The sequence below is a fragment of the Toxorhynchites rutilus genome, chromosome 3, assembly GCF_029784135.1.
Source record: "Toxorhynchites rutilus septentrionalis strain SRP chromosome 3, ASM2978413v1, whole genome shotgun sequence".
In the NCBI taxonomy this organism is placed as follows: domain Eukaryota; kingdom Metazoa; phylum Arthropoda; class Insecta; order Diptera; family Culicidae; genus Toxorhynchites; species Toxorhynchites rutilus.
In genome coordinates, this window is record NC_073746.1 from 296,882,685 (window position 1) to 296,899,069 (window position 16,385).

Genomic DNA, 16,385 nt, shown 5'->3' on the forward strand with positions numbered 1-16,385 from the left:
TACGTCAAAAAATTGTTAAGCGGACATTGGTGAGATTAAAATCGGTGTATACTGAAAAGCAAATCTACAAAAATGTTTTTCTAAGAACGAAAGTATCGAAAGCAAAAGAATCGATTCTTTGGATTTTCTCGTATACAAAAGATCGATCAAAATGGGGGCATTTTTACCTCCTTACCCAGCAAGGCCCTTGGCTTATATCAGGAAAAGTCAGATGATGTCGGTTTTCCGCTGATTTTCTAAAATAGACTCTTATCGATTGGTTTGGGATTCCTGAGATCGTAGATGTATTGCTTCTTCCAAGTGTTATTCAGTGTGAACTCTTTAGGGAATTCCACTGGTTCATGAAATTTATAGTCTACTCAAGTTCAAACTTAACGTGAAAAGTTGGAAAAATTTGTTCGTAAAATATTGCAAAACTTTGTCCGTTCACTGACTGACCAGCTGACCCGGCAAACTTCGTCCCGCCCAAAATTTGTTTTTTGTTATCAATACCTTCAAACATCCACGTTTTCTTACTAAGCGTAAGTTCATGAGTCCAATCGCAGAACTGTTCATTGATTGATCTTCTAATCGACTCCGTTGAATTTACTTTTTACTAAAAAAGTCACAGGAGGGTTGTGTCCGAGACACGACCGCATAGTTGACGCAGGATTCCGTTAGACTATCTGTTGATTTTGGATGTGTTTGGAGAATTACATCGTTTAACTCTTTGATAATGATTTGGATTTAATGTCTCTGTTAGGGAACACATTTCGGTAGGAGCAAAAGCTCCCTCTACTTTCATGTATTTGCAATGCCGATGTCCCCCAGGCAGCTTGGTTTTGATGTCCCTGTTAGGAACCCACCGCCTGTGTCGTCAATTTCGACCAATCACAAGTGAGTATTTCCGTTAGGATAAAGGATGGGATTTTTCAATTGTTCGATAGTTAGTTTCATGACATAGATTATTTTCTTCAATAAAAAATGGGTGGGTTATGTATATGATATAACCGCAAGGTTGACGTGGGACTGCCTTAACTTTCACAATTCACAATCATTGATTAATTTTTTGACTGAAACACTTTCCGAAGTCATTTGAATTCAATATATTTGCTTTGTGAGTAAAAAGATTGAACAAATGCCATGTAAGGTTAATTCATGAATTGTGATAGATTATGCTCTTCGTTACAAGTAAATTTCTTTTCACGTTTGGTATGATACCTAGGACAAAATATGCGAACGGAAGAATTATCAAACGATTATTTTATTTTACATTTCGCTCTGAAGTTTGCATCTACTCACGACTTGCATGAAGTTGCAACGTCAATTTCCCCACACTCCATGGATTTGAAGTCTGTGTTAGGGAAACATATTTCAGTCGGAACAAAAATACCCCCGACTTAAATGTATTAGCAATGCCGACTTCCCTCAGGCACCTTGGTCTTGAAATCTCTGTTAGGGAACACATTTCGGTGGGAACATAAGCTCTCCCTAGTTTCATGTTTCATGTGTTGATGGCTGTGTTGGGGAAACCGTGAATCGGGCCAATCAAAACGAGGCAGTTAGGGCGTTTAGATAACGCTTAACATTTTACAGTTTTTCAATTGTTTATCTAATGAAAAATAATATTTTAGCGATAGATGCGTAGAAATATTTCCTATCAATTGATGCTAACATCTTTCCGATGGGAGGCGATCTGGCGTAGTGGTAACATCCATGCCTCTCACGCTGAATGTCACGAGTTCAATTCTCACTCCCGACATTCTTCCAAAATGGAAGTAAAAGTGACGAACCAGCCAAATGAGTTGAAAATCACTATAATACAGATAAAAAAAAAATCTTTCCGATCCAAAAAGAAATGTTCGAGTTATAAGCATTTGAAATCTTTCATTTCTTCCTGCATGTTCAGTGTTTAGGTTTTCATTTCCCCCCCCATATATTCCGGTTAGACGTAGTCCCACGTCAAAAAAATTGTTATGGAGTGCCGAAATCGATTGACGCAAAACTTTCATCAATCCATCATGAAGTGACTGAGCAATAAGCGTTTGAAATTGGACAATTTTGACAATGTGGCCGATTTTCAATTTTTAATTTGTATCCAATATGTTCCCGAAAGACGTAATCCTACGTCAAAATTCCTAGTACTTCTTCCAAAACTCATCATTATCAGATTATTTTCAGACACAATTCTCGTTCAAGATTTTTCAACCATTTGCAAATAACATGTTTCATATGACTATGCAATAAATATTTTATACAGAAAATATTAGGCTGTCAAAAAATTCCTGCGGTATTTTTTTTGAATTTTCATTTGTTCATAAAATTAGTTACAATCATCTGTTTTAAGTCAAATATGCGCCGTTTTGTTCGATGACTTGTTCCCAACGAAAGGCCAACTTCATAATACCCCTGTTATAGAAGCTCGCTTCCTTATTGGCAAAAAACTCGGATAGCCAATTTTCACAGACCTCTTTTGTGGCTAACTTCTGACTACCTAGCTCGTTCGCCATGGACAAAAACAGGTGGTAGTCACTTGGTGCAAGGTCCGGACTATACGGCGGATGCAAAAGAACCTCCCATCCGAGCTCCCGGAGCTTCTGACGCGTCACCAAAGAAGTGTGTGGCCTGGCGTTGTCCTGATGGAAGACAATGCGGCCTCTGTTTATCAAAGAGTGCCTCTTCTTCATGAGTGCTACCTTCAAGCGGTCCAGTTGTTGGCAGTACAGGTCCGAATTGAGCGTTTGGCCATAGGGAAGCAGCTCATAATAGATTATTCCTTGACAATCCCACCAAACACACAGCAGAACCTTCCTGGCCGTTAATGAGGGCTTGGCCACCGTCTGAGCCGCTTCAGCGGGCTTCGACCACGACCGTTTGCGCTTCACGTTGTCGTAAGTGACCCATTTTTCATCGCCAGTCACCATCCGCTTCAGAAACGGGTCGATTTTGTTGCGATTCAGCAGCGATTCACATGCGTCGATACTGTCAAAGATGTTTTTTTTCTGCGTCAACGTGTGTGGCACCCATACATCGAGCTTCTTTGTGAATCCAAGCTTCTTCAAATGGTTAATAACGGTTTGATGACTTATCCCCAGCTCTTGGCCGATGCTACGGCTGCTACTATGCCGGTATTTCTCGGCTAATTTAGCGATTTTGTAGCAATTTTCGACGACAGGCCTTCCGGAGCGTGGCGCATCTTCGACGACCTCTACACCAGAACGAAAACGTTGAAACCATCATTGTGCGGTGGAAATGGAAACTGTATCGGGTCCATAAACTGCACAAATTTTATTGGCAGCTTGAGATGCATTTTTGCCTTTGTCATAGTAGTACTGTAAAATATGTCGGATTTTCTCTTTATTTTGCTCCATATTTGCGACACTATAACTCACGAACGACTTAACCAAACAAAACACTTAACCAAACAAAATACCTTTCCAACAAGCTATAGTATGACTCGATACAATGGATACAACTAGAACTACGCGCTTACAACGACACCTCGCGGAAATACCGCAGGACTTTTTTGACAGCCTAATATGATAGAATAAAGACAGACCCCTTCCCTCTTCTCCCCTTAGAGAGGAGGAGGAGTGTCTATTCACCATAGAAATGTTTCGTGCTCCCTAAAATATTCACATACCAAATTTGGTTTCGTTTACTTGATTAGTTCTCAAGATATGCAGAAATTTGTGTTTCATTTGTATGGGAGACCCCCTTAGGGAGGGCCGAGGAGTGTCGAACCACCTTAGAAATGTTTCTTCCCCATAAAACCTCCATATGCCTAATTTAGTTCCGTTTGCTTGATTAGTTCTTGAATTATGCGGAAAAGTATGCTTCATTTGTATGGCAGGCCCCCTCACCCTCAGAGAGATGGGAGGAGCGTATGTTCACCATAGAAACGTTTTGTGTCACCTAAAACCTTCGCATGCCAAATTTTGGTATTTTCTTGATTAGTTTTCGAGTTATGCAGAAATTTGTCTTTCATTTGTATGGCAGCTCACCCTTAGAGAGGGGGTGGAGTGTCTAACCACCGTGAAAACATTTATTGCTACCTAAAACCACCATATACCTAATTTAGTGTCGTTTGCTTGATTAATTCTCGAGTAATGCAGAAATTTGTGTTTCATTTGTATGGCAGCTACCCCTTAGAAAGGGGGGTGGAGTGTCTAACCACCATAGAAACATTTATTGCACCCTAAAACCTTCACATGCCAAATTTCGTTTCATTTGCTTGTTTAATTCTCGAGTAATGCAGAAGTTTGTGTTTCATTTGTATGGCTACCACACCTAAGAGAGGGGGGAGGAGTATCAAACCACCATAGAATCATTTATTGCATCCAAAAACTTTCAGATGCCTAATTTGGTTGCATTTGCTTGATGAATTCTCGATTATGGTGTAGAAATTCGTGTTTCATTTGTATGGCAGATCTGCAAAGGAATTGTCTTCGGTTGTTGAGTATTTCCCGGTCAGAGAATAACTGATCGCTGCACAGCATGGCAATTTCATGCATGCTGACAGGAGAATCATGCAGTGGTGGGACATGCAACGCAATGTTTCGCTTCTCTTCAGGCTTCCATTGTATCGAGTAAAACTGTTGTATTGGTATCTGCTTTTTTCGCAGTGGAATTGATGTGTTCAAATAGTATCTAGCTTTTACTCTCTTTTTTAGGTCAAAGTCTCGAAATGGAGTTCGAACACTTTTGAATCGATGGAGGACTATCCAACGGTTTGATGTGATATCAGTTGACGTAACACATATTCATTGTAAATCGTTTTCATACGTTCGTTTATTTCTATTTTGTTGCTCATTTTACTGATGCTAACATATTGTCTATTTTTGTCTTATTTTGTTCAAGGGTAGCACTTGTTCTTTTTTTTTGTTGGTGGATTATAACTGCCTTACTTAGGATAATGAATGCATGTCTTTTTAATCATCTTTGCGGTACTCTAAAATCCGGAATAAACATCAGGGTTAGCAGTATACAGGTGGTTAATGCTAGACTAAATAGTAATACAGAAATTATTTACAACAGATTTGCCTAATATTTCGTTCGTGTGCTTCCTTGGTTTAGCTATCGACGAAACCTTGAGTAGGATTATGATAGATAAAGCTATGATTTGGAATAAGCACGCGTTCCAGAATATCGACTGACGACTATATGTGGTGTGATTGATCTTTATACGGCCCAGATTGGGTCGCTTTACAAGAGGCTGCGCCGCCAGCGCTCTTTGAACTCCGATCGCACGCTTTCTCCCTCCAGCGTGAACTGCTCATAATCATATCTCAATTTCATCTTTACCGCCGTCATTACAATAAGTGAAACTAGTTTAAAACGAAACTAAACTCGCTTACCCTTTTCTATGATAAAGTTATAATTTGCTCGCGGGGCGAATAAGCGCGACTCTCGTTTTCTTCATTGTTGTGAAAAAAAAAACTGTATGCTGCCTTGTTCGGATTTTCCACTGCTACTAAACAAGTTCAAGCCAATTTTCATGAAAGCGATATGGAAGCCCTCGGATCACCTGGCGTGGGGCACCTACTGGGAGCACTTATGGGGGTGGAGTAGAGGAATGTAAGTGCGTGTTGCTGTTTTTGTTTGCTGTGATTTACCGTGTTATCTTGGATTCCGAGATAGTGTGGCGATAACTCATGCAAGCATGCAGCGGAAGTGGGACAACCGTTCTGAGTGCGGGTGTAGTTTCGATTTTAATCGGGGCCTTGCTTGAGCAAAGGCAACCCCACCTGGTGGTTGTCAGTGGCAGTGGAAAGAAGAGGCGAACATTTATTATATGGTGCGGATTTTTTCTTCTGTCGTACATTCGTTTGTTTTTGTTACTCGTGTCCTCTGTGGGAGACAGACCTTTCTTCTAAAACTAATAACAATTAAAAAAAGGGTTTCCGTTAATTAGTCATCGTCTCGCGTTTGCATCGTGATGAACGGTAGGAAACTACCATTCTGCTTAATTAACAGATGTTTTGAGGGAGGGTAGCGATTCGTCTGCAACGACAGGAATGCATTTTTTCGTCGTGGGTATGTTGACTGACATGCTTTCTACCGGGGCTGGAATTTGTCATTGTTCATCTTTAATTATTGAATTACACGGCGAGCCACGGGAATCCCGCTGCTCACAGACTGACGATGAGGATGACTAATTAAGGTGTTGCTTTAAAACGTCGTTTCGGTGCTGTATTGGAAGTCGGTGCAAGTATTGTTTGCTTATCAAACTAGATTCAGTTCGTAGTTTAAAAAACGATAAATAAAAATAAATACTCTTCATATAAATACAAAAAATTAAATAAATACTACTCGCGAAGACTAATCGGTTTGGCTGTCGAGAATGAAGCTAATTCGGTAGCGGGCGATAACTTTAACAGGTTTTGAGACCCATGCTGGTCAGGTGATTGATTGGCCTACTCGATGTCAGCTGCCACCGTGGTGACGTTCGGGAACGATCGATACTCGGTGTCTCGGTAAGATGGCGCTGGCGGTCGGACCTTCCACTTGTTGTAGCCTGACGAGGGGCTGGGAGATTTGACGGGCTTCGGCGCGTAAGACTCTGGCGGCACGCACAACATACCGTACACGTTGATTCCGGGCAGACCGGCGTACGTGGGCTGATCGTGAGCGAGGGGACCCTCTGCGTGAAATAGAGGGGGGGGTTCAAAATTGAGTTATTCCAGAAAACCAGAGGAAAACGTATGACATTCTTACCTAGTCGGAAGTGTGGCGGACACTTGCAGATGACGAGATAGTGCGATTTTCCGGTTCGGCTGTTTTGTAGCGCCAGAATGGACCAGTCCCGGGGAGGGTTACACTCGCGCAGCTCGTTCGTGTTCTCACAGGTCTTGGCGAGGGTAATGGCCTTGCGCTGGGCGTTGCCGACCAGTTTGATCGTGTGGTTGTCGTCCTCGTTCAGGCTGGCCGAGCACGGATCGCGATAGCTGTGCGACAGAGACGGAGAGAGTAATGGAAGGAAATTTTTCAATCAGTTATTTATGTTTATTCATGATTTCATCTCGACTACTTTTTCGATGCATTCTGAACTGTTCTATTGAAGGTTGATTTACTTTAGTCTTGGGAGGTGCGCTGTCTTTAGAAATCTTGATCGTTCTAATACTTTGTTTGCTTTTTCTGTAGTAAAGTCAATTAATATGAAATTCTAGTAAAATGTGACGACTTCTCAGCCAGGCATAGGCAGCGTGTTATTTGGTAGGAATATTGGTTCATACTTGGAGACCTTACAAAACCATACTGAACTGCACGACTGTCAATTTTCAACTAGATCTATTTATTATTCTTAAGATTCTCAATTACAAAATTGTTAGTGTTACTCGGCACAATTATTGCTTAACTCAGAAAATAAAAACAGAAATTAATTTATGGTTGCATCACTATAAGATATCGCACTAAATGAAACAGTAGACTAATAGTAGAATAAATTATTGAAATTGTAACATTCATCTAGAAAGAGAACACAAGAAATACAATATGTGTGTTTAAGGAACGATTAACTTCTAACGAAGGATTACTGTCTCCGCCCAGAGAGGTATCTGAGAAGAGTTCCGAACAGTTGAGTAAAGTAAAAAAAAAGTAGAGCGTCAAAAATGTCTCCGCCCAGATAGTTTCTGAGCAGAGCTCCGAAGAGTAGTAAAGATAAGAGTAGACTGGCTACCCGATGATGTGGTGAAATGAGAAAGAATATAGACAAGATGATGATCTATACCGATCGGAGGTTCTATTGCGAATGAACGTTCTGAAGGAAGGAAGGTATTGTATTATAGAGACTTTAAACTCTGAGAGTTCATTCGTCTCTTAACGTTCTGAACATTTCTTGCCTTATTTATATGATTGGTCCCATAGTCATTTGAATAGCGCAATTGTTGTATGGGTTGCGTCTAGAATATTCGCCACAAACAATTACACTCTGTATAGCAGGTCCGTTTCCATCCGTTCCAATCTTTTGACAAATTGTTTGTTATTATTTATCTGCTGTTGTTTCCTACCGCTTGATACAACAATTTATGGTAAACTGTTATTTCCAGGTAATTGTTCCTGTTAGAAAAGGTAAGTGACAATAATCGTAATCGTACTCCACCATGCAGATCTCTTTTCCCTTCTTTTGGAAGTCGAAAACAAGCTTTCGGAACATTCTATTTAGATGAAATTATAGTGTCATATGAGAGTAAAAAGGTTCGCTATCTGTTTTCAGAATAATGGTTTCTATTTCTCTAAAAATGGCGAATGTAGAGGGTGTGTCACATCAAATTGCATCACGGAAAAAACGCTGTAGAAATTCGCCCAGTAGACCGATCCTTTTGAAAATTTTAGACAGTAAAATAAAAACTATTAAACAACTTTTGGCATTTTCTTTTTATTCATACTTCGAGCCCAAGCCCGTATGCTCGCACCTTCCTCTTTACCCCGTCCATAAGGTTCTGTACAACGTCAGGTTGTAGTTTTTTTTTTTAACAGAAATCCATTTTCTCTTGAAGTTCGCCTCCGATTTGACAACTTTTGGGTTCTTCCGGAGGGCCTGCTTCATAATCGCCCAATATTTCTCTATTGGGCGAAGCTCCGACGCGTTGGGCGGGTTCATTTCCTTTGGCACGAAGGTAACCCCGTTGGCTTCGTACCACTCCAACACGTCCTTTGAATAGTGGCACGAAGCGAGATCCGGCCAGAAGATGGTCGGGCCCTCGTGCTGCTTCAATAGTGGTAGTAAGCGCTTCTGTAGGCACTCCTTAAGGTAAACCTGCCCGTTTACCATGCCGGTCATCACGAAGGGGGCGCTCCGCTTTCCGCAAGAGCAGATCGCTTGCCACACCATGTACTTTTTGGCAAACTTGGATAGTTTCTGCTTGCGAATATCCTCCGGAACGCTGAATTTGTCCTCTGCGGAGAAGAACAACAGGCCCGGCAGCTGACGAAAGTCCGCTTTGACGTAGGTTTCGTCGTCCATTACCAGGCAATGCGGCTTCGTCAGCATTTCGGTGTACAGCTTCCGGGCTCGCGTCTTCCCCACCATGTTTTGCCTTTCGTCGCGGTTAGGAGCCTTCTGAACCTTGTATGTACGCAGGCCCTCCCGCTGCTTGGTCCGCTGGACGAATGAACTTGACAAATTCAGCTTATTGGCGACATCCTGGACCGAACTTCTCGGATCACGTCTAAACTGCTTAACTACGCGCTTGTGATCTTTTTCACTGACGGAGCATCCATTTTTGCCGTTCTTCACCTGCCGGTCGATGGTTAGGTTCTCGAAGTATCGTTTTAGTACTCTGCTGACCGTGGATTGGATGATTCCCAGCATCTTACCGATGTCCCGATGTGACAACTCCGGATTCTCGAAATGAGTGCGCAGGATTAATTCACGACGCTCTTTTTCGTTCGACGACATTTTTACAAATTTACGAAAAATTGACAGTGAAGCATGGCCAACGTGATATATACACTCTTATCTGATTATAAACGAAAGCTGAAGATATAATTCCTAAAAATTAAATTTCTACCGCGTTTTTTCCGTGATGCAATTTGATGTGACACACCCTTTATTCATAACTAGAATAGCTACAAGTTGATGAGGAAAGAGGGTTAAAAAAATTGTGCCATGGCGTACCCTTCTGGTTATCTGGAACAAAATAAAATCGATCGGATTCTAAGTCAGCATCCCATGAACGCCTGACAAGTCAATATCATGTTTTTTGAATAATGGAGGCCGTTTGATGAAAAAAAAATTTTTAACACGTTGGCTGCCATGTCAGTCACCGGTGACTGACACCGAGTTTTCGTTCAGACTGCGGCAGTCACCGGCGAAAGACAGTATAACATATGATAATAACGGTTACTAATATAAGCATTCCCTTTCGAACAAAATACCTTCCACTACGATAAGAAACGATGGCCCTAATACTTTTAAAAATTTCCATAGAGTCGCTATAAAATCGTGGCACTCAACGTGTCAAAAGGTTTTGTTCACGTTTCCCGATTTTTTCAAAATAATGAAATCATAAAGCATTTTTTTTTGTATCATGCGACAGAGAGGTGCATACAGATTGTATTCATATAAATTCGACACAAATCGGTTCAGTAGAACATGAGATACCGTTTTGTCTCAAATTCCGAACAGCAAAAATGCAATTTTGTTTAAAAAATCATAACTTTTGAGTTACTAGACCGATTCAGATGATCGATATATCAAATTAAGACCAATTAGCTATTATTCTTTGGAAAAATACTACACTCCCAAAAAGTTGGATCCTGTGCTTCGAAACTTGATTCCAATTCCGAATTTGCTAACGCAAACATTTTATCGCTGCTAAGTGACGAACCAGCCAAATGAGTTGAAAGTCACTATAATACAGATATAAAAAAAAAATTATCGCTGGTTTTGACAGTCACTTTTTTGCAAATGCTTAATATTATAAGTCATAGGCAATATCGATACCTGTAAATGATGTTAAAATGAAACCTATACCACAAAGAATGTCAGGGTTTGTATTATTCAATTAATTATTACATTGAACTGTAGTAAAATTACATTTAAAAATGAAGTGTTCGGAGTTTGAGACAAACGGTATCGTATACGACAGTTTGACAAAAGCTACGAAAGATAACATTCATTCAAATTTTAACAATTAAAAATTGCTCTCGGGTCTGCTAAACTGATAGAGAGTAAAGTGCTCCACAAATATAGATGATAGATTTGCAATAATGTTATTCACCTACGAGACAACAAACAAAATAGATTTTGATTTTCTCTATTGCATTTTTCTACTTTACGACAAACATATATTTACTTTAAATTTTGAGAGATTGTTAAATTTTTGTCGATGGTCATCGTCTTTGCGCTCCATTCCTCGATATGTCAAACACAAGTATGAACACAAGAGTTACGAACGTTTCACATTTGTTTATCGAATCGCACCGTCATTTCCGGCATCAAACACACTTTCTTTCAAATCAATTAATTCGTTCTATTTTATTGATAACAATCGGTTAATTTTATAGATCGCTAAGAAATTCGAATACACATACAATCCATTAGTCATTTTTTATTTAACAACCAACATATTCACTAGAAATAATCTATATGGCAGAACAGCGTTTGCCGGATCAGCTAGTGTTAACATAAAACAAGAGGAGCGCTGTCGTGCTTCTCCAGACTCAAACGGTTAAACAGTTGATTGCTCAATATTTTATTGTTCTGCGAGTTTTTCTTGAATTTGAATATCGTCCTAATTTAGAAAAGTTTACAATTCGCTTTGTTCAAACACTTTCACTTTGCTCGTTCCTCCTGTAACAGTTGCCACCACTGTTTTCATCATGTGATATTTTTGGATTATTTATTTACGTATTTATTATTGGTGTGCATATTTTTTGAGTGTAGTTTATTTATTTCTGAATTTATTTATTTACAATATTTTTGTGTATTCATATTTATTTATTTATTCATATATATAGTTATTTATTTATTTATTTATTTATTTATATACTTATTTATTTATTAGGATAGTTAGTAATTATATTCAAATATTTAAATTCAAAAACTCACACTGAAACATTTACAGTGTACCTCCACTAAGTCACAACCGAAAGTAAACTAAAAGATACTCCAGAAAGTATACTTAAGAGCTTAGATTTCCCATCCCACCTCCCTGGAGCAGGGCGAAAGCCAAAGTTGTTCGGCCAATGAGTGTCTGTTCGCGCAGCGCTTACTTTCGTGGCCTTGAGTTTGGGAGGGGAGTGAGAAGGTCGTATTCAAGGACGGTTAGTTGAAGCAAGATGCACACAAGGGGATGCTTTGGGGAAATTGTCTTCGGCTGAGCTTGAGCTCTGAATCGCGAGATACCCTGCGGTTTATCTGAGGGCTACAATGTTCTTCGACCATTTTGCCAAGAACTGTCCGACATCGCGGAACCATTGTGTTTTGTTCGTGTTCGCTATTTGTAAGTTTTCTCTATATAACGTGGTGCTTTGTGATTATAATTTGAATGGTTTTCAGTGTGAGCATTGTTCCTAGCATCCTAGTTTCTAGAACCGCTTATTTATGAAAGCGAGAAATAAAGCGACAGGTAGTTATTATGATGTAAGACTTATTGGCTAATTATAATTACGATAATTTGCAAACTTTGCAAAATAGGAAAATTCCTCTTGGCGAAATCCGACAAGCAAACACGTCGAAGGAAAGGCTGCGCCGTCAACATCGCGCCTTCGAAGTAACCGCTGGACAGAACCAACCGGCGGAAATCCGCATCCAGAAAACTACAAGGAGTGGGTGAGGAAAACTGTGTCCTCACCGCACTCCCCAGGTACCCTGTTTTGTCCATGTGCACATGTGATGTCCCTTAGATTTAAGCAAAGATAAATGTACGAAATGTAAGAAATGTACGGAATCAATGTAAAATTAAATTCGTAGTTCACTCAATCATTCAGAGAGTTTTGTCATTATAATGTCTAGGAGTAAAAGTCAATACATGTGATCCTGTAATCGTTCATTTTATGTTTCATTAAGGTTTCACGTTATCCGTGTTTCGTGATTGATATTTGGATTTCGCTGTTATTTTGGAGCCTTTGTATCCCAGATGGTTGAGCCAGTCTGGTGATTTGATCGCTGAATATTTCCGGTGATGAGAAAACCCTGTTGTGGTTTTCTGTGCCTTTTAGGGTGATTCTTGATCGTTTGACGGTTTTCTCGGAGTACCCTATGGGTTTCTTCTAGAAGTCTTCGCTGGCTGGAATTGGTACAGCTCGATCGTTCCCCGATCCTTATAAAAGGATACAATTTAGGCCTGCCTGTCAGGCCTCTAGCTGGACAACTAACGCGGCGATTGGTCCTCGAAAGAGGTGGCGCTTAAGCCAATCGCTTAAGAGAGGACGAGAGGGAAAGCTAAGCTTTTAGCCTTCTTTGTCTTTTGAAACCCGGTCCGCTACACTCCCTTCAAAAATACCACTTTTAAACTATTTGAACTACTCATAACATTGCTATTTACCGAGATCATGCTCGCTTCCATCAACATTCTATACGAATCAGAAGCAGTTTTTTTTAGTTTATGCACCCAAAATTAATTTGAGCACGACTTTTGACATCCTCGTTTATAACATTGGATAAGCTTAAAAATAACAAAAAATGAGCCACTCTCCCATACTTGTACACCATTTGTGAACAAACAATGCTTCAATTTATATTCTAGTGTGTAGGTATTGATGACTACCATACACTTCATGATTTTCATATGAGTGTGTTTCATATAAGTTTCTATAAGACCAGTTACATTTTCCGTTGTTTTAGTTGTTTTGATCAATTAAATCTGGCAAATGCCCTCACGGAAAGAGAAGAAAGACAAATCGATGCATTTCACTGGGAAAATTTTTGAAATCATAGAAATTTCTCGTCGGATTGGGTGATCCCATCAAGTAGTGCTCAATTATTTGGCGAATCCTCAAGGATACGGTAAGAAGGAGAGAGCTCCAATCGAAGCTCTCTGACCGGGATAAGCGGGAAATAGCTAGAACATGTTCGAATACCTCAAAATGCATGTGCAAATAAAGCAATATTTCAACTACTCAACTGCTCGGGTGACAATTCGTCAAATTTCGGTAAAAAATCCTCGCATAAAGAGGGCTTATAAAAGGATAAAACTCCTCATCTTATACCATCTAACATCGGAAAACGTCTGAGTTTTGCCAAAGCTCACATGAACCGACAGTGGGACATGGTATGTTGTAACAAAGAATGTTTCCAAAAGAGTACACTTTGCTACATACCATAACGAAAAGTTCTTCAATGTATAGGTTATCTTCACTGGCGAAAAAAGTTCAATTTGGATAAAGGGTGTGTCACATCAAATTGCATCACGGAAAAAACGCTGTAGAAATTTAATTTTTAGGAATTATATCTTCAGATTTCGCTTATAATCAGATAAGAGTGTATAGATCACGTTGGCCATGCTTCACTGTCAATTTTTCGTAAATTTGGAAAAATGTCGTCGAACGAAAAAGAGCGTCGTGAATTAATTCTGTGCACTCATTTCGAAAATCCGGAGTTGCCACATCGGGACATCGGTAAGATGCTGGGAATCGTCCAATCCACGGTCAGCAGAGTACTAAAACGATACTTCGAGAACCTAACCATCGACCGGAAAGTGAAGAACGGAAAAAATGGATGCTCCGTCAGTGAAAAAGATCACAAGCGCGTAGTTAAGCAGTTTAAACTTGATCCGAAAAGTTCGGTCCGGGATGTCGCCAATAAGCTGAATTTGTCAAGTTCATTCGTCCAGCGGACCAAGCAGCGGGAGGGCCTGCGTACATACAAGGTTCAGAAGGCTCCTAACCGCGACGAAAGGCAAAACATGGTGGGGAAGACGCGAGCCCGGAAGCTGTACACCGAAATGCTGACGAAGCCGCATTGCCTGGTAATGGACGACGAAACCTACGTCAAAGCGGACTTTCGTCAGCTGCCGGGCCTGTTGTTCTTCTCCGCAGAGGACAAATTCAGCGTTCCGGAGGAGATTCGCAAGCAGAAACTATCCAAGTTTGCCAAAAAGTATATGGTGTGGTAAGCGATCTACTCTTGCGGAAAGCGGAGCGCCCCCTTCGTGATGACCGGCACGGTAAACGGGCAGGTTTACCTTAAGGAGTGCCTACAGAAGCGCTTACTACCACTAATGAAGCAGCACGAGGGCCCGACCATCTTCTGGCCGGATCTCGCTTCGTGCCACTATTCAAAGGACGTGTTGGAGTGGTACGAAGCCAACGGGGTCACCTTCGTGCCAAAGGAAATGAACCCGCCCAACGCGCCGGAGCTTCGCCCAATAGAGAAATATTGGGCGATTATGAAGCAGGCCCTCCGGAAGAACCCAAAAGTTGTCAAATCGGAGGCGAACTTCAAGAGAAAATGGATTTCTGTTCAAAAAAAAACTACAACCTGACGTTGTACAGAACCTTATGGACGGGGTAAAGAGGAAGGTGCAAGCATACGGGCTTGGGCTCGAAGTATGAATAAAAAGAAAATGCCAAAAGTTGTTTAATAGTTTTTGTTTTACTGTCTAAAATTTTCAAAAGGATCGGTCTACTGGGTGAATTTCTACAGCGTTTTTTCCGTGATGCAATTTGATGTGACACACCCTTTAGTTCTCAAGGTTTCAACGGGTACTGTCGTGATTTACGGAAGAAGGAAGGAACAATATTTTTCAACGAGGAATTTTAGTGGAGACTCGTGCATGGTTTGGAAGATAGCTTTCATATCATTCAAGGATTACACACATGTTCTGCAATTCTCTCTCCTTCCGTTTTTGCGTGGATATCGTCACAAAAAATTCATATCCAGCAAAACAATGCTAATATTCATACCAGCAAGTAAACTAAGCAATGGATTGAGGACCAAAAACTTAATATTTTGACTGGCCGGTTCGCTCTCCAGACTTGAATCCTGTGGAATATCTTAGAGGGGATCCTTGTACACAGAATCTACACTGAGGGAAAACGGTACACCACGATTGAAGAGCTCAAGGTCGCAATTTCGGAAAAATGGAAAAATATCGAGAAATCCGGTCAGCAGAATTTGATAAATAGTATTCCAACACGAATTTTCAAGGTTATTAGTCTAAATGGCAAGGTTACTAATTATTGACATGTAAATCAGCCGATCTTTTTGTATTTTTCATTAATAATACTTATACATTTTGAAGTGGTCTTATAGATACTGGACAGCTGAAATTATCATATTTTAACACAATAAATAAACAAACAACTGTTTTGAACGAAATTGACGTTAAATATACTTTATTCTAAGCATTCAATAATGCATGAATGTATCTTTTTGAAATTCTGTTTGTGTTGCAACGAAATAGAATCAGGTTGGTCTTATACAAGTTGGACAGAGTGTATATGCCATAACTAATAAGAGCAGTATGAGAGAACGAAACAAGAGACACATTGCAAGTGCTTATTTGCAATGTGTCTCTTGTTTCGTCGAGCCTTTTCGCATGCTTTGCCACATACACGGCCATAAATCGGGCCAATCGAAACGTGGCAAACATGTCCGGGTCGCAAATGCAATTTGCTACCACTGTCACTCGCGAGAACTGTCATGCTCACAAGCTGGTGTAAATCAAGGCGCTTAACATACTGCCCGGTGAGTCAAAATGTGAAAACCACTCTATAGCCATGCATTTATAGGATGAAATTAACACACTTCTAAAATAAAAAATAATGGATTTTCCCGCCAATTGTGAAATAATGTTGAACTGAAATTGTGTGAGTTTTTGTAAATGTTGTGTGCTGTGAAATATAAGCCAAATGGTTAAGTAAGCGTCGTCGTTTTAAGTAATCGAATAACTTAAGAATCTCCATTCAAATTTTATGATTGCAAAACCGCCTCCTTTAAATTTTTGCGAATTTGACGA

General features: G+C 40.2%; 1 protein-coding gene across 1 annotated transcript in view; it reads right to left on the reverse strand.

Annotated features, from left to right (window-relative positions):
* Window positions 1-4,767: 4,767 nt before the first annotated feature.
* LOC129776339 (uncharacterized) overlaps window positions 4,768-16,385 on the reverse strand; it is a 276,882-nt gene continuing 265,264 nt past the window's right edge. Inside the window, exons 5-6 of the mRNA XM_055781924.1 lie at window positions 6,697-6,926; window positions 4,768-6,622 (exon numbers count right to left, since the gene is read on the reverse strand). Of these exons, the coding sequence (XP_055637899.1) occupies window positions 6,396-6,622; window positions 6,697-6,926 (457 nt within the window). The 3' untranslated portion in view covers window positions 4,768-6,395. The remainder of the gene's footprint in view (window positions 6,623-6,696; window positions 6,927-16,385) is intronic.